This window comes from Macaca mulatta, chromosome 2 (assembly GCF_049350105.2).
Source record: "Macaca mulatta isolate MMU2019108-1 chromosome 2, T2T-MMU8v2.0, whole genome shotgun sequence".
NCBI lineage: Eukaryota > Metazoa > Chordata > Mammalia > Primates > Cercopithecidae > Macaca > Macaca mulatta.
Genome location: NC_133407.1, coordinates 132528911 through 132550987, shown reverse-complemented (window position 1 = coordinate 132550987; position 22077 = coordinate 132528911). Strand labels below are relative to the sequence as shown.

Sequence of the window (22077 nt, the reverse complement as noted above, 5' to 3'; positions counted from 1 at the left end):
TTGATCTCAGATGGAGATGAGGAACCTGTTGGGAACTGGAGCAAAGGTGACTCTTGTTATGTTTTAGCAAAGAGAGTGGCGGTATTTTGCCCCTGCCCTAGAGATTTGTGGAACTTTAAACTTGAGAGAGATGATTTAGGGTATTTGGCAGAAGAAATTTCTAAGCAGACAACTATTCAAAAGGTGATTTGGGTGCTGTTAAAGACACTCAGTTTCAAAAGGGAAACGGAGCATAAAAGTTCAGAAAATTTGCAGCCTGACTGTGCAATAGAAAATAAAAACCTGTTTTCTGGGGAGAATTTCTTTTTTTTTTTTTTTTTTTTTTTTTTTTTTTTTTTTGAGACGGAGTCTTGCTCTGTAGCCCGGGCTGGAGTGCAGTGGCCAGATCTCAGCTCACTGCAAGCTCCGCCTCCCGGGTTTACGCCATTCTCCTGCCTCAGCCTCCGGAGTAGCTGGGACTACAGGCGCCCGCCACCTCGCCCGGCTAGTTTTTTGTATTTTTAGTAGAGACGGGGTTTCACCGTGTTAGCCAGGATGGTCTCGATCTCCTGACCTCGTGATCCGCCCGTCTCGTCCTCCCAAAGTGCTGGGATTACAGGCTTGAGCCACCGCGCCCGGCCTGGGGAGAATTTCAAGTCGGCTGCAGAAATTTGCATAAATAGCAAGGAGCCTAATGTTAATTCCCAACACCGTGGGGAAAATGTCTTCAAGCCACGTCAGAAACCTTCATGGCAGCTGCTCCCATCACAGGTCTGGAGGCCTAGGAGGAAAAAGTGGTTTCGTGGGCTGGGCCTAGGGTCCCCATGCTGTGTGCAGCCTAGAGACTTGGTGCCCTGTGTCCTAGCCGCTCCAGCCATGACTGAAAGGGGCCAATGTACAGCTTGGGCTGTGGCTTCAGAGGGTGGAAGCCCCAAGCCTTGGCAGCTTTCATGTGGTGTTGAGCCTGTGGTGCACAGAAGTCAAGAATTGAGGTTTGGGAAACTCCACCTAGATTGCAGAAGATGTATGGAAATACCTAGATGCCCAGGCAGAAGTTTGCTGCAGGGGTGGGGCCCTCATGGAGAACCTCTGCTAAGGCAGTGTGGAAGGGAAATGTGGGGTTGGAGCCTCCACACAGAGTCCTTAGTGGGGTGCTGCCTAGTGGAGCTGTGAGAAGAGGGCCACCATTCTCCAGATCCCAGAATGGTAGATCCACTGACAGCTTGAACTGTGCACCTGGAAAAGCTGCAGATACTCAATGCCAGCCCGTGAAAGCAGCTGGAATGGAGGCTATACCCTGCAAAACCACAGGGGCAGAGCTGCCCAAGACTGTGGGAACCCACCTCATGCTTCAGCGTAACCTGGATGTGAGAGCTGGAGTCAAAGGAGATCATTTTGGAGTTTTAAAGTTTGCCATGCTGGATTTCGGACTTGCATGGGCCCTGTAACCCTTTTGTTTTGGCCAATTTCTCCCATTTGGAACGGCTATGTTTACCCAATACCTATACCCTCATCATATCTAGGAAGTAACTAGCCTTCTTTTGGTTTTACAGACTCATAGGTAGAAGGGACTTGCCTTGTCTCAGATGAGACTTTGGACTCTGGACTTTTGGGTTAATGCTGAAATGAGTTAAGACTTTGGGGGACTGTTGGGAAGGCATGGTTTGTTTTGAAATGTAAGGACATGAGATTTAGAGGGGCCTGCGGCAGAATGATATGATTTGGCTATGTCCCCACCAAATCTCAGCTTGAATTGTATCTCCCAGAATTCCCACATGTTATGGGAGGGACCCGGGGGGAGGTAATTGAATCATGAGGGCTAGTCTTTCCCATGCTATTCTCGTGATAGTGAATAAGTCTCATGAGATCTGATGGGTTTATCAGGGTTTTCCGCTTTTGCTTCTTCCTCGTTTTCTCTTGCTGCTGCCATGTAAGAAGTGTCTTTCACCTCCCGCCATGGTTCTGAGGCCTCCCCAGCCATGTGGAACTGTAAGTCCAATTAAACTTTTTTTCTTCCCAGTCTCAGGTATGTCTTTATCAGCAGCGTGAAAACTGACTAATACAGTCTTGAACTCCTGGCCTCAAGTGATCCTCCCACCTCAGCCTCCCAAAGCACTGGGATTATAGCCATGAGTCACCATGCCTGGCCAATATGTTTATATTCTTGTGGAAAATACACTCTCTGTCTCTTATTGCCACCTTAGTATTATCTCTGGAATGTCTTTTTAAGTCAGTACCTTTAGGGCTATCCTTGCTTTAGGTGTTATGTGGTATTCTGTTTAATGGATGTTTTGGAAGTTGGATGCATGCATCAGTGCATGTATTCATTTCCCACCCCACCGCCCCCCCATCACATTTGGTTTTGTTTCCAGTTCTTTGATATTTACTGAAATGTTACTGTAAACACATACATCCTTTCAATATACCTGTATCTTCACATCCTCACCCTAGCATTTCTGTAGGACAGATTCCTGTAAGTGGAATTTCTAAGTCATAGATTATGTGCATGTTTAAATTTGAGACACACTAAAGGAAATTTTGTGTCATCTTGAAGACTATCCAAATATTCTTCAACATGAGTGTAGGAAGAAGCCCCTCCTTCCCTCATGGTAGATAATTTGGACTTGGGAAACATGGAAAAGAAGCTTCTGGAAGTGGTTCTTATTAAATAATGTATGACTTCCCTGAGGAAGGATCGGTCAGGATTATAGTATTTTATTATTAAAATTTCCTTTCAAACATATCTTATCTGGAGTATTTTATCTCAGGAAACCATCCAGAATCACTTCTTTTAATTGCCCTTTATTTATTATTGAGCCAGAACAGGGACATTTCATTTTAGATGGTGTTGAGAAGGGCCTTTATTAGAATGGCATTGGAGGAACATGGAAAGAAGCCTTTTTTTTTTTTTTTTAATTTTCACGTCTAACAGATCTCAGTAACTTTGAAATAACTGCAGTATGTGCAACATAAAATTTTCAAAATCTGAGAAAATGCTATAAAGATAAAAAGACATGAACATAATGTCTATATATGACCTTGAATGTAATGCTACAATGCATATTTCTGATTTCTGTTGGCTGAATTTTTCAATCTAAGTGAAACCATTTAAAAATTAATTGATCTTCTTCTTAGCTAATGGAGCTCGTAATTAACTACTTTTCAAAAGAGAAATTAGTCTGGGTGTGGTTTCTTTAATTCCAGCACTTTAGGAGGCCGAGGTGGGCAGATCACTTGAGCTCAGGAGTTTGAGACCAGCCTGGCCAATATGGTGAAACCCTGTCTCTATCAAAAAATACAAAAATTAGCTGGATGTGGTGGCGTGCGCCTGTAATCCCAGCTACTTGGGAGGCTGGGGCAGGAGAATTGCTTGAACTTGGGAGGCAGAGGTTGCAGTGAGCCCAGATCATGACATTGCACTCTAGCCTGGGCGACAGGGTGAGACTCCATCTCAAAACAAAAACAAAGCAAAACAAAAAACCAAAAAACCATGTGATTATACTAGAAAGAACTAATTCCCACTGAGAGGCAACTGTCAGATGGAGCTGGCAGCAAAGGCTAGGTTGAATCCCAGCTCTATAACTCAGCTGCTTTGCAGTATAGGCAAATGACTTAAAATTGTGTCTCAGTTTCCTCATCTGCAAAATAGGGAAAATGATATTATCTACTCATTAGGCTTGTGGGTGGCTTAATGTACATTAATAATGTCAAGTGCCCAAAACAGTGCCTGGAACACAGGAAGTGTGTAGGATGCTATTATTATTATATAAAGTTGTTATTGACACCATTAATATTAATCGGAAATTACCACTTTTTATTCACTAGTCAATGGGTGGGGGAATATTTCATAGAATTACATATATTATATATTTTTATTTTATTTTATTAGAGACAAGGTCTTGCTCTGTTGCCCAAGCTGGAGTATATGGCATGATCATAGCTCACTGCAGCCTTAAACTTCAAGGCTCAAGTGATCCTCCCACCTTTGCCTCCCAAAGTGCTGGAATTACAGGCATGAGCCACTGTGACCAGCCTTTATTTTTAATGTTAAAACTTTCTTTTTTTCTTTTTTTGAGACTGAGTTTCATTCTTGTTGCTCAGGCTGGAGTGCAATGGCATGATCTCGGCTCACTGCAACCCCTGCCTCCCGGGTTCAAGTGATTCTTCTGTCTCAGCCTCCCGAGTAGCTGGGATTACAGGCACATGCCACCAAGCCCAGCTAATTTTTGTATTTTTAGTCGAGACAGGGTTTCATCATATTGGTCAGGCTGGTCTTGAACTCCTGACCTCAGGTGATCTGCCTGCCTCAGCCTCCCAAAGTGCTGGGATTACAGCTGTGAGCCACTGCACCTAGCCAATGTTAAAACTTTGAACCCATTTTCTTGCTCTGAAATTTTTTTCTAAAGTATTTTTCATTCACCCTGATGGTTTTTGCACACTGAGCATAACAGAGTGTGTACAAACGGTGGCATATGTGTGTGCGGTGTGCATCTATAATTTGGATAAGATGTTCACAGGAAAAAACCCTGAACTACAACTTCAAAGACGTGAGAATAAAAGAAGTTTAGGTAGAAAAATGAAACACTTAATGGCTAAGAGTATAATTGTGATAATTATTTCTGATGATATTTCATGAAATTAGGCATTTGCTCTGGCCCAAGATGAAGATCCATTTTGCTTATACGGATTTTGTGTAGGATTGTTAGTTTTTAACACAAGCAAATTCAGGTATTTTGTTGCATCTTTGAAAAGTCATGTTGTATCCTTTCATTGCCCTAAAACCTTGTTTTGTTTCTACTTTCAGAGTTCTTACGGATATGGTGACCTATTCTCCGACACATGGAATGCATTTACTGATTATGACATTATACATTTGAAAACTTATGATTCCAAAAGGGTACTGGAAATTTTCCTGAAATGTTTGTGAATATCTCTTGAGTGCAGATGACTCACTCATAAAATAAACATTTATTATGAGTTCCTATTAGCCATTACCACTGATTTCTGAATTCTGAATTTCTTTTATTATAATTAGAATCCTCAGTGTTGTTAATCATGCAGCCTTTGAAAACTTTTTTCTATAATCTTTCCAAAAATATGAATTCTGTTCTCTTTGAATGAAATAGCGTGCTATTCAAACAATCTTAATGCAAAATGGGGATTAATTGAAATCAGTTTTTCAAAATTATACATGCTATTTTGGTGTGAAGGGTGCAAATTACATCCTCTTATCTTTTAATGTATCTTTGTTCTTAGGTATGTTTTAAAGAAGCTGTTTTTTCATTACTCCCCCGCATGAGGTATGGGCTGTTCTATAATACTCCTCTGGTAAGCATGCTGTCTACCATTAGCATTCATATTTACAGACATTATAACATTTATACATAACTTGACAGTATTTTAAATTATAATACAGAAGTATTCATTGTAATATCAACCAGTGTTTTTATTTTAGATATCTGGCTGTCAAAATACTGGACTATTCAGGGCATTTTCCCAGCATGTGCTACACAGACTAAACATCACACAAGAAGGACCCAAGGTAATGGATTCTGAGATGGGCTTGAGTTTTCTTCCCTAATAAAAGTTGATACCACCTTTTCAGAAACAGAAATAATCAGGAGACCATGTTTTCGTGTTAACATTTTCTGGGGAGGCCAAGGCAGGTGGATCACTTGAGTCCAGGATTTCAAGACCAGCCTGGCCAACATGGCAAAACCCCATCTCTGCAAAAAATACAAAAATTAGCTGGACGTGGTGGCACGTGCCTGTAGTCCCAGCTTCTCAGGAGACTGGGGCACGAGAATTGCTTGAACCCAGGAGGCAGAGGCTGCAGGGAGCCAAGACCATGCCACTGCACTTCTGCCTGGGTGACAGAGCAAGATGCTGTCCCAAAACAAAACCCAAAAACATTTTCTGACCTGGAGTCATCTGAAACCAGATGTCAAAAACCTGTAAAAGAGAAACTAAGGGATATTGCAAGAATGTGCTTCCTCGTGCCCTCCTTTCCCCCTTCATTGGCTATATCTCCCTCACCTCCACAAATATTCATTTAACTTACACAACCCCTGCCAAAAAATTCACCCACCCAACCAAACAGATAATGTAATGAACTGGTTTTTGCCTTCGGTGGTTGAAGTGGACACGTTTTTATTCTCTGAGAGTGGTGAAGGAATCAGGCTAAAAAAGAATAGTTCTATTAATGTATCCTGGTTGAGTTTCATCTCTTGGTGAAAATCACATTTTAGGTTCAGATGTTCATTCATCTACCCAGGCATATACAGTGTTATTTTACTATTTCATTTTGATTACAGGATGGAAAAATTCGAGTCACCATTCTTGCACGGAGCACCGAATACCGGAAAATCTTAAACCAAAATGAGGTTAGTTTTTGGTATGCGTTTTTAATGCCTTCATATTGAATTTATAAAGGAAATTGTGCTTTTTTTTTGCATTACAATTAAAAGCTTTGGTTTAGGCCAGGCGCGGTGGCTCAAGCCTGTAATCCCAGCACTTTAGGAGGCCGAGACGGGCGGATCACGAGGTCAGGAGATCGAGAGCATCCTGGCTAATCCGGTGAAACCCTGTCTCTACTAAAAAAATACAAAAAAAAACTAGCCGGGCGAGGTGACGGGCCCTGTAGTCCCAGGTACTCCGGAGGCTGAGGCAGGAGAATGGCATGAACCCGGGAGGCGGAGCTTGCAGTGAGCTGAGATCCGGCCACTGCACTCCAGCCTGGGCGACAGAGCAAGACTCCGTCTCAAAAAAAAAAAAAAAAAAAGAAAAGCTTTGGTTTAAAACTATTAGTTTTGACAAAAGTTCGATGGCCTATTCCCAGTTTATTTATTGGATTTTAATTTCTAGTGAGATTCACCTAACCAACCATGGACAAACTAGCTTTGCCTTATAGTAAATGTTCATCTGCATCAACTCAGCCTGGAGAAAGCTGTCTGAATCTTGCCTTGACTGCAGTAGAGGGCATCCAGACAAACAAGTAGCAAAAAGGCAAGACTTTCTTTTGCATAGTTGATGCAAAAGATGGTTGAGGCCATTAATCCTGTGGTATCAGCAGCAGATTCAGTTGGAAGAATCTCTATTCTGTTACATGACCATGTCTTAGAAACTGCATTTTCGGCATCCTGACTCATTGCAGTAGCACCAACTCATAAATTATATTTAACCTCAATGAGATCACCATGCAGGTCCACTACCTACAACATCATGGCCTGAAGGTAGCCTCTCAGTAGTAAGAATTTATTCTACAATAGTTAATTGAGCACCTGCTATGTGTCAGGCCATGTTTTAGGTCCTGGAGATAGAGTAGAGCAAAGATGGGGAAGGTGCCTGACCTCATGCAGCTTACACTCTAGAGGTGAGAGACAGATAAGAAGTAAGTAAAAAAGTCAGTAAGTGCGGTGATGTCAGGCAGTGATAAGTGCTTTGAAGGATATGAACCAGGGTGATGTCATAGAGACTGGGAATGTGGATGGAGGGGGTTGGTACTCACATGAGGGCATCAAAGAGACACTGCTTAGACTGAGACCTAATCAGAGAAGGATCTAGCAAGGGAAAGAGCCTCCCAGGCAGAGGCAAATGTATTCTAGTGGACTGAGCTTTCAGTATTCTAGAAACAGAGAGAATACCAATATGACTGTAACATCTTGAGAGAGGTGGGGCAATATCCAAGAAGTTAGGCATAGGGCAGGGAGGTCACAGATCATATCAGCCTTCTAGACCTTGGTGGGAGAGGGATTTTATTCCAGTGTAAGGGAAAGCCACTGTGAAGTTTTAAAGCAAGGCATTGTTGGTAGAATAATGTCTCTTCCTCCTCCTCCCGAAAGATGTCCACATCCAAATCCCTGGAACTTGCGAACAGGTTAGGTTACATGGCATAGGGAAAGTAAGGTTGCAGATGGGATTAAGGTCCCCAACCAACTGTCCTAAAAGTAAGGAGATTTTCCTGGATTATCCACGTGAGCCCAGTATAAATCACAAAATGGGCCTTAAAATCCATCTGCCAGAGAACTTTTGCCTCTGCCTGGACAGCTCTTTTCTTCACTGGCTTCTTCTCACTGATCAGATCTCAGTTCATCATTTCCTTAAAAGTGGGAGAGGGAGGCAGGAAAGAGAGTCAGAGAAGGAGATATAAGGAAAATGGGGCCAGAGAGATGCCATGTTGCTGACTTCGAAGATGAAGGGGGCAGGCCTTGAGTCATGGAGTGTGGAGGGCTTCTAGAAGCTGGAAAAGGCAAGGCAGTGGGTTCTTCCCTGGAGCTTGCAGGAGGAACACAGCCCTGCTGACACCCTGATGTTAGCCCAGTGAGACCCATGTCAGGCTCCAGGCCTGCAGAACTGTAAGGGGATAAATTGTGTTGTGTTGAGCTGCTAGATTTGTGGCAGTTTGTTACAGCAGCAAATAGAAAACAAATACAGAGGGAGAGACATGAATTGACATTTATTTTTAAGTCATTCTGCCTGCAAGAGTGAGAGCAAGGAGACTGATCAGAAGCTGTTATTGTGGCCCGGGGGAGAGCGTTTAGCCAAAGTGATGACAGTAGAGATGACATGGTAGATGGATTCAAGATATATTTTGGAGATGGGACCTATGATACTTACTTTTGGAATGCAGAAGTACATTCACACTAGAGAAGGCCAGGAAAAGTATCAAGGATCAAGTGTGATTTGAGGCTTTTAACTTGAGCAGGTAAGTGGGAACAAACTGGACAATACTTATTAAGAGGGAAGTTGGGGGAGGGGGGTCATGTTTTGATGGGTAAAATATTTTACACAGACTAATTTGGCTGCCTAAGAAGCTGATCAGAATTATGTAATTAACGTCTCTTCCTGAGACCCATATGGATTACAGAGGACATGAACATATGGCATAATGAGGTGTTAATTGTAAGCTCTGTGGATGGAAGAAATGAGCAGTGTGTGTGTGGAGGGTGTGTGTGTTTGTATGTGTGTGTTTAAAGACCTAGAAATAACGTATCAAATAGTGCAATGTTGGGTATACAAATGGGAAACCTCAGTAGCCAACAGATCAACAGTATATATTGGTATGGACCATACATATTGAGTGCAATTGGGGGTCACGCATATTATTGTGTGCTCCTTTTGTACATTGTGCCCCCCAACCCTCCCAGCAAACCCATGAGGTAGGTATTGTATTATTATCCTCTATCCTAGACAAGGACACTGAGACTCAGAGGTTAAAAAACATGCCTAAGGTCACCCAGCTGGTGATTAGAGTAACGAGGACATGAGTCAAGGTAGTCGGGGACTGAAACTGCTTTCCTAGCCAGAGTGTGCTACTACTGAAACAGCGAATAGATTTCAGAGGAGGCAGAATCTACCTCTGGCCCCAGTCCATCAGGAAGGGGCAGGCTGAGGAACAGCATCAGGCTGCTGCAGAGAAGTCCAGTAGAAAGGTATAGTGCTATTCACAATAGCAGAGACTTGGAACCAACCCAAATGTCCATCAGTGACAGACTGGATTAAGAAAATGTGGCGCATATACACCATGGAATACTATGCAACCATAAAAATGGATGAGTTCATGTCCTTCGTAGGGACATGGATGCAGCTAGAAACCATCATTCTCAGCAAACTATCTCAAGAACAGAAAACCAAACACCGCATGCTCGCACTCAGAGGTGGGAATTGAACAATGAGAACGCTTGGACGCAGGGTGGGGAACATCACACACCGGGGCCTGTTGTGGGGAGGTGGAAAACCGGAGGGATAGCATTAGGAGATATACTTAATGTAAATGACTAGTTAATGGGTGCAGCACACCAACATGGCACATGTATACATATGTAAAAAACCTGCATGTTGTGCACATGTACCCTAGAACTGAAAAGTATAATGAAAAAAAAAAAAAAAAGAAAGGTGTGGTGCTGGTAGATGCTTTAATGCAGGCGTGAGATTTTCAGATTCAGTCATGCACATTGCCCAGATGATGGTGCCCAAAGGTGAAATTTGATCATTCAGCCCCCAACTCCAAACCAAAGAGCACCCAACTGGCTGCTTCTGTCCTGAGGATTGGATCTCACTAGAAAGGCAGCTCCCGGGCAGGGAAGAAAGCACCTTTGGCTATACTTTGATTAATAAATAGATAATACAACCTAAATAGCCTCACTAAATCATGGCTTGTGGAATCCTGCCCAACTGCAGGGTTTGAATAGCTATTGGAAGGGATAGGGCCACCTTTCTCCTGCAACTAGAAGTCATGAAAAAGGGCATGCTTACCTTGAGACCCTCAGCACACGTGATTCCTTTTATGTGGGCAATCTTGTTAAAAGACCAACGCTTGCCGGGCGCGGTGGCTCACGCCTGTAATCCCAGCACTTTGGGAGGCCGAGGCGGGCGGATCACAAGGTCAGGAGATCGAGACCATGGTGAAACCCCGTCTCTACTAAAAATACAAAAAAAAATGAGCTGGGCGCGGTGGCGGGCGCCTGTAGGTCCAGCCACTCGGGAGGCTGAGGCAGGAGAATGGCGTGAACCCAGGAGGCGGAGCTTGCAGTGAGCCAGGATCGCGCCACTGCACTCCAGCTTGGGCGACAGAGCGAGACTCCGTCTCAAAAAAAAAAAAAAAAAAAAAAAAAGACCAACGCTTATGCCATCTGCCATCTCTCCTGTAAAACAGAATGCTAATCTTCTTACCCCTTCAACTCTTCATAAGAGTTCAGGGGCTGTCTGGAGAGAGAAATTTCCAGTCACGACTCTCTCTGTGTGTATGTGTGTGTGAGTGACATGGGGGGGATTCAATCTTGGTCACTGCTTGTTGCTTTCTGTAAGCAGGACAATAGAGCGCACTGGTTAAGAAGGTTAAGAACACAGGTTCTGGGGTCAGAAGACCTAGATTTATTTTTGGCTGTGCATTTGGGAGCTGTGAGATCCTGAGAAAGTTATTTCACTTCTCTGAGCCTATCTTGTGTAATTTATCAAGTGGGCATAGTACTAATACTTACTTGGTATGATTTTTTTTTTTTCAGACAGAGTTTTGCTCTTGTTGCCCAGGCTGGAATGCAATGGCATGATCTCGGCTCACTGTAACCTCCATCTCTTGGGTTCAAGTGATTCTCCTCTCTTAGCCTCCTGAATAGCTGGGATTACAGGCATGCACCACCACACCCAGCTAATTTTGTATTTTTAGTAGAGATGGGATTTCACCATGTTGGTCAGGTTGGCCTCGAACTCCTGACCTCAGGTGATCTGCCCACCTTGGCCTCCCGAAGTGCTGGGATTATAGGCGTGAGCCACTGCGCCTGGCCACTGGTATGATTCTTATGAGGATTAAGTGAAGTAAGCCTAATGACACACTTAGAAATGCCAGCACCACTTATATGTCCCGTCAGTGATACATGCAACTATTGATGTTGCTATTGCAGTGTAGTGCATGCCACAAGGCAACATGATTCAGGTGCAGACATTTCTGAATGGTGGTGATCCTCTATGACCTAATTGTGAGGGACAGAGAACCATGACTATATTTTTCATAACAGATTAACAATGCTTTGTTACTTTCTGTTTGCTAGAAGAGTAATAGTTTTTCTATGTAGAAGTACTGAAAATGTTTTTCTGCCAAGACCTTAGTATTTTCAGAGGATGAGGTTCAAAGCACTAGTGGTTTGTCTGAAATGAGATAATGGATGGGACAAAAACTCTAAGGTAAAGGCTGGAGTAACAGTTAATGATTAGTGTATTTCTGTGCCTAGCACTTTGCTTCCATGAATTTTCTTTTCCTTTCAGCCTCACAACAACACAGTGCATTGGTATTGAGGGAGGTAGAGTCATGTGTTCACAGGTGGAGCCTGGATTTGAACTTAATGACAGTTCAAAACTGTTGACCCAAATGATATTTATTTTCTTTTTATTTGTTGTTGTTGTTACGAAATGATATTTAATCTCTGAAATAGTATATGCAAAAAAAGAAATTTTAGGACTCATAAAGGAAAAACAGAAGAGAAAGAAGGAAAAGAGATGCTAAATGTTTCTCTTTTTTCCCAGCTTGTAAATGCACTGAAAACAGTACCTACATTTGAAGTCCAGATTGTTGATTACAAGTATAGGTAAGTAATAGCCAATCTCAGCAGACACTGTCAGCTTTTGCTTGGATGAGGTCAAGGGGGCTAGAAAGCATTTTTCCAGTGGGAGTCATTGGCATTTGTAGGCCCAGAAGGGACAAGTAGATCTTATAAATGAATGAAATGGGCAGGTGAGGGCCCTGGGAACAAGGGCAGTTACTCTTTTTCTTTCTGGGGCCTGATGTTGGGACTCCATCTCCTTATTCAAAAGAAGTGATGAATTCAGATTTTCATTTAAAATTTCAGAAATTTTTTGTTTGTTTGTTTGTTTGTTTTTGAGACAGAGTCTTGCTCCGTCGCCCAGGCTGGGCACCACTGCAGTGGTGCCACCTCGGCTCACTGTAACCTCCACCTCCTGGGTTCAAGTATTTCTTCTGCCTCTGCCTCCCGAGTAACTGGGACTACAGGCATGTGCCACCATGTCCGGCTAATTTTTATATTTTCAGTATGGATGAGGTTTCACCATGTTAGCCAGGCTGGTCTTGAAGTCCTGACCTCAAGTGATCTGCCCACCTCTGCCTCCCAAAGTGCTGCGATTACAGGCATGAGCCACCACACTCGGCCTAAAATTTCATAATTTTAAAAAATTAGCAGATTGGATACGGTGGCTCATGCCTGTAATCCTAGCATTTTGGAGGCTGAGAAGGGCAGATTGCCTGAGCTCAGGAGTTGGAAACCAGCTTGGGCAACATGGTGAAACCCATCTCTACTAAAAAATACAAAAAATGAGCTGGGTGTGGCAGCATGTGCCTGTAGTCTCAGCTATTCAGGATGCTGAGGCAGGAGAATGGCTTGAACCCGGGAGGTGGAAGTTGCAGTGAGCTGACATCGCACCATTGCACTCCAGCCTGTGTGACAGTACGAGACTCCGTCTCCAAAAAATAAAAAATTTAAAAAAAGGGCAACTAGTTCAAAATTTACAGATGTTATAAACCTAATTTGCCCTGCCTGGTGCCAGATTTCAACATCTGACTTAAAATTATTTATATGGGGATAATTTGAGGGTCAGAATAACATGAAATTTTAAAAAATGTTATGAAATATTTACATTTCTTTTAAAACTCTTAATACAACTAAAAGACTTAGAAAGACAGAATATGTCTGTTATTCACAGTTTAGGTAATTCCTGTTGCTAGAATTACATCTTACTGGTAAAAGTAGTACATGTTTCTGGTTGAAAAAGTCAAGCAGTATAGAAAAGATCAAAAGGAAAAGTGAAAACTTTTGTCTCCATGTCCACCTGCAATCACAGCTGTGTTTCCCAAATCTAACACTATGAAGACTTTCCAGTTAAAAGAAGTACACGGCCCAGCATGTGGGTATCTAATATAGATACACTTAATTTCAGAGAATGTAAGCATGGGAGCTTTGCACTTCATTCATCATACATTAGTTCATTTGTGCAGTAAATCTCTACTGGGGACCCATGAGCTGGTCGCCAGTCTCAGCAGTAGGAATCCCATCCCATTATGGCGGATGGCATAGCCCTGGTCTTGAGGATCTCAGACACTGAATAGAGATAAATAGCAATCGTAAAAACAGCTATTATCTCATCTCATGCTTTCAACAGTCTTCTGAGTTGGCCCATCCAGTCCCATTTTACAGATTATACTCTGCAGTGCTGAAGAAATGTTGTGTCAGTGTTGCTTGAAGAAATGAGTGAGCCAAGATGGGGCCCCCACATCAGTCCCAAAACCATTCACTGAGATGAGGCTGGGAAGAAATGGAAGGAACTGGGGAGGGCACCTCTGAGGTTGTATCATTGACTGGCTTTTAAGGATATGTTGTAGTTTCTCAGATAAGCAAGAATGACAATGTATTCGTATCTTGCCAGTCTGCGGGAAATATTAGTAACATGTTAGCATGGGGATTGATGAGTGCTGACCACAGGTGTTTCCACAACTGGCAGCTCCAGGGGTATGTTCATCTGGGTGAATGGCCGTCCTTCCCTTGGCACCAGTTCACATTCCTGGAGAAACTGAGGCACATGTTCTCATTGCGATACATATACGCATGGAGCTGTCTTCCTTTTCCTCTGCGGAGTTTTGTTATTAGCTGGTGTAAAAGGGAATTCACCTTCCCTTCTTAGATCCAAAATAATCTTGATCATTTCTTTTTCTTTACTTTGGGTAAAATGGAGCTGGGAGATCTCATTTCTTTCTGTTTATTCAGAGTGTCACCCTTATTCCAACATTTCTCCCTAGCCTCACCTCAGTGAACTGTTTGGGGACTGATTTTTGGTTCAAGGGTTACACACTTATTAGTGTCTTGGATTTAGAGAACACTTGTACAGTCCTAACATGCATAAAATTGCGTATTTGTCTGTTCCAAAGGCAGGATAATGCCTTGATGGTATCTGAGATAATTTTGGATGTACCCAGCTGGCATTAAAAAACTTAAATCACACAAGGAGAAATTTTTCTTTTTGAGAAGTCCTTATATTATCCTAAGGAAATAGTTTTTAATTTAGTGCTAGCGTGTCATAACATCTCTTTAACACTTGCCAATTTCTCTTTTTCATGAAGAAAGAGCAGGCCTCAGGCTCTGAGCTTTGTCTTGCAATAGTATCTATCTCGATTTGAACACTACTAAGTTTGATTGTGTCAATTTTTACAATTTTGTTAATGTCATATGTCACTGATTTTCCATTTAAGACAGATGTTAAAGTTTCCTTTAAAACTAAATATGCTTAAACCTAAAAGGATAGGTGAGCTTACTTAGAAAATATGTTAAATTATTAAGAAATTTATTAATTACTAGAGAGCACTTGAAATTGGCAAAAATGCTTCTAAAAATGGAATGTGGTTTAAAATGGGCAATACACTTTTATAAATATCCTTACTGTGTATCATGAACTAACTCAACCTGATACTTCTCCCTTCTCCCCATCTCTCTCGTGTTACTCTGTATGTTCACAGAGAACTTGGGTTTTTGGATCAACTGAGGATCACACACAACACAGACATATTTATTGGAATGCATGGAGCTGGTCTGACCCATTTACTTTTCCTTCCAGACTGGGCTGCTGTATTTGAACTGTAAGTGTTTGGAGGCAGTTTTACATTGAAGCAACTGATAATGCTTTTTATGCATGCTAAGGCTTTCATGCTGAGCATCAAAAGGCTTAATATTTAATCATTCAAAAACAGAAGTCACATCATATAGACATCTGGAAAGAAAAAAGGCCTGAAGCTAAAAATACAAAGTCCGTAGCCTGCCATTGCGCTTAGTAAGCCAATTACCCCTTCATCTTCCCATCCCCAGCATGATACGGAAGATGTGAATCTGTGGTTTCCTTATTCTGAGTTTGTTCCTGCATACCTCCCAAACTCTGAGCGTCTTCTTGCAAACAGTGTAGTTATTGTGTTAAAAGAAAGCATTTATGGCTCATGCACAACATAGCTCCAAAACACAAGCCAATCACTTCACTTAGTGCTTGCTGATCCCATACACAGGGAAACTGAGGCCCTTGGGTGCTAGTGACTTGCCCAGGGCATGCTTTTAACTCAGTGGTTCGTTTATGGAGACATGGCCTTCCCTCTCATAATAATTCTGCTATTGACACTGTGTTCCATTTTAGTTCTTGAGACACTAATAGCAGTTACTGTTACCTGTTTCCCCCCATTATGCTAAATATCTGGATTCTATGGTTTCATTTGAAAAATGATTTGACTCTGTATTTATATAGGAGGCTATTTAGGGAAAAAAGTTGTCATGAACTTCCAATGCCCTGCAAAACATTTCAAAAATATATATGATATATGTAGAGAAATAGCCAGATAATGGATTCTGTCTCTGTCATTTCTCCTATAGAGAGAGAAGGAAGGATGGAAAAAAGGAGAGAGAAGGGAGAGAAATGTAACTGAGAAAACTCAAGCCTTAGAGTCTAATGGACCTGGGTTCTACTTTTGCATCCTTCACTATTTAGTTATATGACCTTGGAAGTGTTACCTATCCCCCTTGCCACTTAAATACATTTGAAGACAGGTATTATAAGGTGATGTCAAGTTCATAGGCAGCAGGCCCTACTGAACAAGGTCAGTTCTTTCCATTCTATGACCCTATTTTGTTTTTTAAAAGTTAAGTTCATTTAGTTCAGAGAATATTTTTACTTTCCCTTCCTCAGTCTTGTTTACTATCTTCCTCAGTCTTGTTTACAACCTTTTGCAAGGACATATTTGGGAGCTGCATTTTATTTTCACAGAGAGTTGTTGATTTGGCAGAAACCTTGGACAAAAGCCTCATGTTGTGACACCCTTGTGTCCTTAGGTACAACTGTGAAGATGAACGCTGTTACTTAGACTTGGCCAGGCTGAGAGGCATTCACTACATCACTTGGCAAAGGCAGAACAAAGTCTTTCCTCAGGATAAGGTAAAGTTCAGTCACAAAACTTACCTTGCTTCATTTTTAATTGGTTTAAAGTATCCAATTATTGATATGAAAAACAGTTATTGAACTTGAGTGCTGCAAAGATAAACTGTTCTCTGGAATACTGAATTGTTTTATTTTATATTTGCAAATAGGAGAAAAGGGGGAATTAAGCAACCTGTATCTTTAATGTTGTACAGGCAGCTTCGTGAAATTTGAGCTTAGAAAAATCTACTAGATTATATATAGAGAGGGGATCAAGAAGCAACAGCCCTGTGGGCAAATCCAGCCCATGACATGTTTTTGTAAAGAAAGCACAGTCATGCCTGTCTGTTTATGCGCTGTCTCTAGTTGTTCGTGCACTTCAGTGACAGAGTGGAGTAACTGTGACTGAGACCTTAGAGTCAGCAGAGCTGAAAATATTTATCTTCTGGCCCTTAACAGGAAAAGTTTGCTGGTCTCTGATGTAGAACATAAATTAGTTGCCTTAGCCAAAGTAACATAATTTTCTTGCTGTAGAGAAAACCATGCCCTTAGTGAGTTATGGATTCGTGTTTTGGTTTGTTTTCGCAGGGCCACCATCCAACCCTGGGGGAGCACCCGAAGTTCACCAACTACTCTTTCGATGTAGAAGAATTTATGTATCTTGTCCTTCAGGCTGCAGACCATGTATTGCAACACCCAAAGTGGCCATTTAAGAAGAAACGTGATGAGCTATAAATATGTTGAGTCTGTTTGCAAAAAGAGAGTGTTTAAACACTCCAGCACCCAGACTTAGAATTAAATCAGTAAAGCAATCTGTTATTTCCTATCCCCGAATTACCTTTTCTATGCCAAAACATACCTTCAGGATATTGTTATGTGTTTTGTAGACGTTAAGTGTTTCATGTGGTTTTTGTGTCATTGCTATTTATCAATAGCAATAATTTTGCACTGAAATCTTTTTATAGTTCAAAAATTGAGCATGGACTCCCTGGTACACTTTACCTTTCTTTCTTTTTTTTTTTTCTGAAACAGAAAAAAAAAACCTAATAGATATATATAACCTAATAGATTTTTCTAAGCCCAAATTTCATGAAGCTGACTTTATAACGTTAAAGATATAGGTTGCTTAACTCCAGGCTGGAGTGCAGTGGTATGATCTCAGTTTGTGCAACCTCCACCTCCCAGGTTCAAGCGATTCTTTTGCCTCAGCCACCTGAGTAGCTGGGATTACAGCCTGCACCACCACACCTGGCTAATTTTTTTTTTTTTTTTTTTTTTTTTTGAGACACAGTTTCACTCTATCACCCAGGCTGGACTGCAGTGGCATGATCTCAGCTCACTGCAACCTCTGCCTTCTGGGTTCAAGTGATTCTTGTGCCTCAGCCTCCCAAGTAGGTGGGATTAGAGGCGTGTACCACCACGCCCGGTTAATTTTTGTGTTTTTGATAGAGATGGGATTTTACCATGTTGGCCAGGCTGGTCTTGAACTCTGGGTTCAAGAAATCCTCTCACCTTGGCCTCTCAAAGTGCTGGGATTACAGGTGTGAGTCACCACGCATGGTCCTGAACTTTCTCTTTTTACGGATACCAAAGTTTTCAACTTTTTCAGCTTTAGAATTTGTAAATATTTTTGTGGAATATCATATGACTGTAATTCCAGAGTGTTCCAACTTGTTTATGATATATTTGGGTAAATTTACAACTCTTCTTTTATTTGCCATAATCTGGTTATAACACTGTTTGTAGTAGGAAAGGAAAACATGCAACACACACACACGTGCGCGCACACACACACACACACACACACACACACACGCAGAGTTGTGATTCTCAGTACCAAGCTATAGGACCATGTTATATAGATCAGTTTAGTCACCTCCAGTTTATATGCATCAAGAACCTGAATAAATCATGCCACTATATTAATTTATATTTACATGTTTCATATTCAAATCATGTTTTCCTAAAATGTAGCAACTATATGTGGTAAAAGAAAATTAGAATATTCTGTAGGACTGTTTTGCATACCTTCTATCTGGTTTCCACTGATTCCTCCTTAGTCATGGAGTGCATTTGTGATTAATTTGTAAATGAAATAGTGGTTTCCATTTTATGTGAGTATTTGTAACTGCATATACCAGTGTGTGTGCATCTACCTCTGTCAGCATCAAAGTATTCTAGTCTTTAATCTCAAAAACTTCAAATTAGCCTCATGAGGATAATTTTTCTCTATAAAAAAGTAAGACCAAGAAAAAACAAACTACAGATGTGTGACATTCAATCAAAGTGAAAAGCCACAAGAAAGTGTCGTTGATTAAAAAGAATATCTGGAATGTAGCCCTACTCTTTGAATGGGATCCATTTCTTACTGCTTATGAACTTTCAATTTAGTAGTCAGAAACCGTGGATTTATTTTACTGTACAATGTGAAGTTTACATTTTATTAACACTTGAGTAGTCTAATTTAGAGACTAGTTCTATTTTTTAAAATAGTGGGGTAGCAAATTACAGAATAGCTAAATAATTTTTTAAAAACATTTTACAGTTGTAAAAAATATGCATCAGAAAAATGACACACAAAACAAAATATCTGGACCTTTACAGAAGATGTTTGCTGACCCCCATTTTAAAGGATTTGAATAGTCTTCTAGAATTGAGGAATATTTATTAAAGTACCTGTAAAGAAAATAGTGAATCACTGTAGCAATAGCTTTGATTCAGATCTTAAAATCGTATAAAAAGAATTACATGTTACAGATTTTTAAATGACAGGTATTGCAAGTTTTTTTTTTGTGCAAAATACTGAGTAACCACTGGGAAAATAGTTCAGATGAAAGGAATGACAAAAGCATGTTGTACTTCGCGTCAGCAAGGCACTGACTTCTGAAAAAATGCTCTGAAAAAAAGGTTTCACCGTTTGTCTTCTTACCTCATTTTAAGAAGCGTGTGGAAATGGGATGCTGTAGAGTAGTGAGAATTTCAGAAATTGAGAACAATTTTGAAATAAAATGCTGTATTTGAATATTTTGCATTTAAAGAGAATACATTTTATATAAACAGGAAAATACATTTGACACTTTATGGAATTAACTTTCATGAGACTTTTTGTGGGAACAGAAGTTCTTCACCTTATAAAATGTAAAGATTGCTCTTTTTATTAAGTCTTTAACAGGGATGCATTTCATTGTATGTTTTGGGTATGGCTTTGGAATAAATCGTTTTATATCTTATTTGAATATCAGAACCATTGGTAAGGTTTTCTGTGTCTGAATGTTTCTGTGCTTCCTTTTTGGCAATCTGGTAGCTCGTAGATTATAAAAATTAAGTACCTCTCTGGTGAAGAATTCAGTTTGATCAAAAATTATACCTTTTATTTAGCAGTTTATTACATGATGCCTCTATAAATGGTACATTGTATAATCATTACCAAAATGACATGAGAATTATGGTTCCTGTTTTTCATGTGAAGATTGCTTCCCTAAAGATCACAAGCCTTCTGGTTCTACATCCACAGTCTTCCATTCGTTTAGGGAAGTCTTCCATTCCACTTTAGGGAAGTTATGGGACTTCCCTAAAGATCAAAAGCCTTCTGATTCCACGTTCACAGTCTTCCATTCATTTATTTACTTGTTCATTCAATAAATATTGACTGAGCCGCAACTTTGTATCAGTTACTATTCTAAGTTCTGGGAATATAGCAAAGAAACGACTAGATAAAAGTCATTGCCCTCATGGAGCTTACATTCTGGTGGCGACAGACATTAACATAAATAAGATGTACAGTGTGCCAGATTCTGATACATGCTATGGAGAAACCAAAGAGGGATATGGAGTCTGGGGTTCGGTGGAGTCCTGCACACTTAAGTAGGGGGTCAGGGAAGTCTTCATTGACTGAAGACTAGAAGCAGATGAGGGATGGAGTTATGCAGACAACTGGAAAAGGAACATTCCAGGAAGCTAGAAGAGCACATGCAAAGGCCCCAAGGCAGGAGCATGCCTGGTATGTTTGAGGAACAGCAAGGAAGCCAGTGTCGCTGGTGTGATCAAGGGCAGAGGAGTAGGAGGCGAAGTCAAGCAATAATGCAACAAGGGTATAGATGGCACAGTTCTGATGAGATGGAAGCCATTGAAGGGATCTGAGTAAAGGGGTAAAGACCTGCCTTATCTCATAACAGCTGTTATGCTGAGAATATGGTGTGGAGGGATGGCTTAGGAAAACAGACTCTGGGATGGAGATTTGAATGCAGATAGTTTTTTGCGGGGGAAGGTTCTCACAATACCTGTGAGGATGTAAGGGGTCCAGGCTTGGGCAGAGGGAGAAATAGAGGGGCAATGTCAGGTGAGGCCTCAGTGGGGTGCTGTAGAGCTGGTGTGGTCCTTCAGTGAGGTCCCCAGATGAGGCAAGAAATGCACATAACAAGTTCAAATAGGGGCCATCCCAGGGAAGGGTGGGGCCTTAGCAAGGCCACTCCCTTCATTTGAGGGCAAGGCCTGGTGAGGAGCTCAGCTGTGAACCATCAGCGGCCACATTTCAAGCAATCTGGGGACTGAGTGCTCCAGTCTGGAGGGGAGCTCAGCAGGTGAGGTGGTGCCAAGGTGGTGCGTTTAGCTTGTCCTACTCTCCCTCCTGCTTCCTGTCAACTGGAAGTTGCATCTAAAATCTCCTTAAGATTCAGATTTAATGTCTATTTTTAAAGAATACTTACAGTTTGTACTGTGTACTTCACATGGTAGAAGTCTAGGGGAGGGGTCAGCACACTGTACAGGGCTGATAGTGAATATTTTAGGCTTTGTGGGCCACATATGGTCTCTGTTGCGTGTTATTATTTGTTGCCCTCCTCCTGCAGTCTTTTAGAAATGTAAAAACCATTCTTCTAAGATGTTTAAACAGAGGTTAAGGAACTTGGCCAAAGTCACACAGTCAGTAGCAGAAGGATTGGACATAGGGCTTTCTTGGTGAAGGAATTTCGAGTTAAATAGGGATGTTTACATGTAATGTAGGAAGGAAGGAGGTCGAGGAGGAAAGAAAGGGAGGAAGGAAGGAAGGGAGGAAGGGAAGAAGGAAGGGAAAGATAAGGGAGAAATTAGTTGGGGGATATAGAACATGGAGAAAACAGTCCTGTGGTTGGGCCTTTTCTTGCCGCTACAAAATGAATTTTTTGTTTTGTTTCTTAGTTTGTTTTCAGACAGGTCTCCCTCTGTCACCCAGGCCGGAGTGCAGCAGCGCAATCATAGGTCACTCTTGGGCTCAAGTGATCTTCCTGCCTCAGCTTCCTAAGTAGCTGGGACTACAGGCATGCACCACCAGGCCTGGATAATTTTTCATATTTTGTTGAGATGGGATCTCACTATGTTGCCCAGGCTGGTCTCAGACTCTGAGCTTAAGAGATCCTCTGGTCTCAGCCTCCCAAAATGCTTGGATTACAGGTGTGAGCCACCACTCTTGGCCCAAAATAGTTATTTTTTGAAACCTAGTCAGTAGAGAGAAAATATGGAAAATACTTTTTCTAAACTAGGAACATATACACAAATCAACTCAGGTATGATTGCCCTGGAGAAAGCAATTGTTTAAAATAACCTGCTCCCAAGCAAGGGCTGTTGCCAGAATATTTTAATACCTTTGTTCTCTTTCAGCTTACTGGGCCATGT

General features: G+C 41.4%; 1 protein-coding gene across 8 annotated transcripts in view; it reads left to right on the top strand.

Moving 5' to 3' along the window:
• EOGT (EGF domain specific O-linked N-acetylglucosamine transferase) overlaps positions 1-19669 on the top strand; it is a 40991-nt gene extending 21322 nt beyond the window's left edge. For 4 of the 8 annotated variants that reach the window (XM_077993318.1, XM_077993319.1, XM_077993321.1 and 1 more), the window contains 9 exons: positions 1918-1968; positions 4784-4876; positions 5236-5307; positions 5435-5521; positions 6294-6362; positions 11998-12059; positions 14993-15112; positions 16344-16446; positions 17017-19669. In XM_077993318.1, the coding sequence (XP_077849444.1) occupies positions 1918-1968; positions 4784-4876; positions 5236-5307; positions 5435-5521; positions 6294-6362; positions 11998-12059; positions 14993-15112; positions 16344-16446; positions 17017-17163 (804 nt within the window). In that variant the 3' untranslated portion in view covers positions 17164-19669. The remainder of the gene's footprint in view (positions 1-1917; positions 1969-4783; positions 4877-5235; positions 5308-5434; positions 5522-6293; positions 6363-11997; positions 12060-14992; positions 15113-16343; positions 16447-17016) is intronic. The other 4 variants (XM_015130435.3, XM_077993324.1, XM_077993323.1 and 1 more) reach the window with 1 other exon arrangement.
• Positions 19670-22077: the final 2408 nt, after the last annotated feature.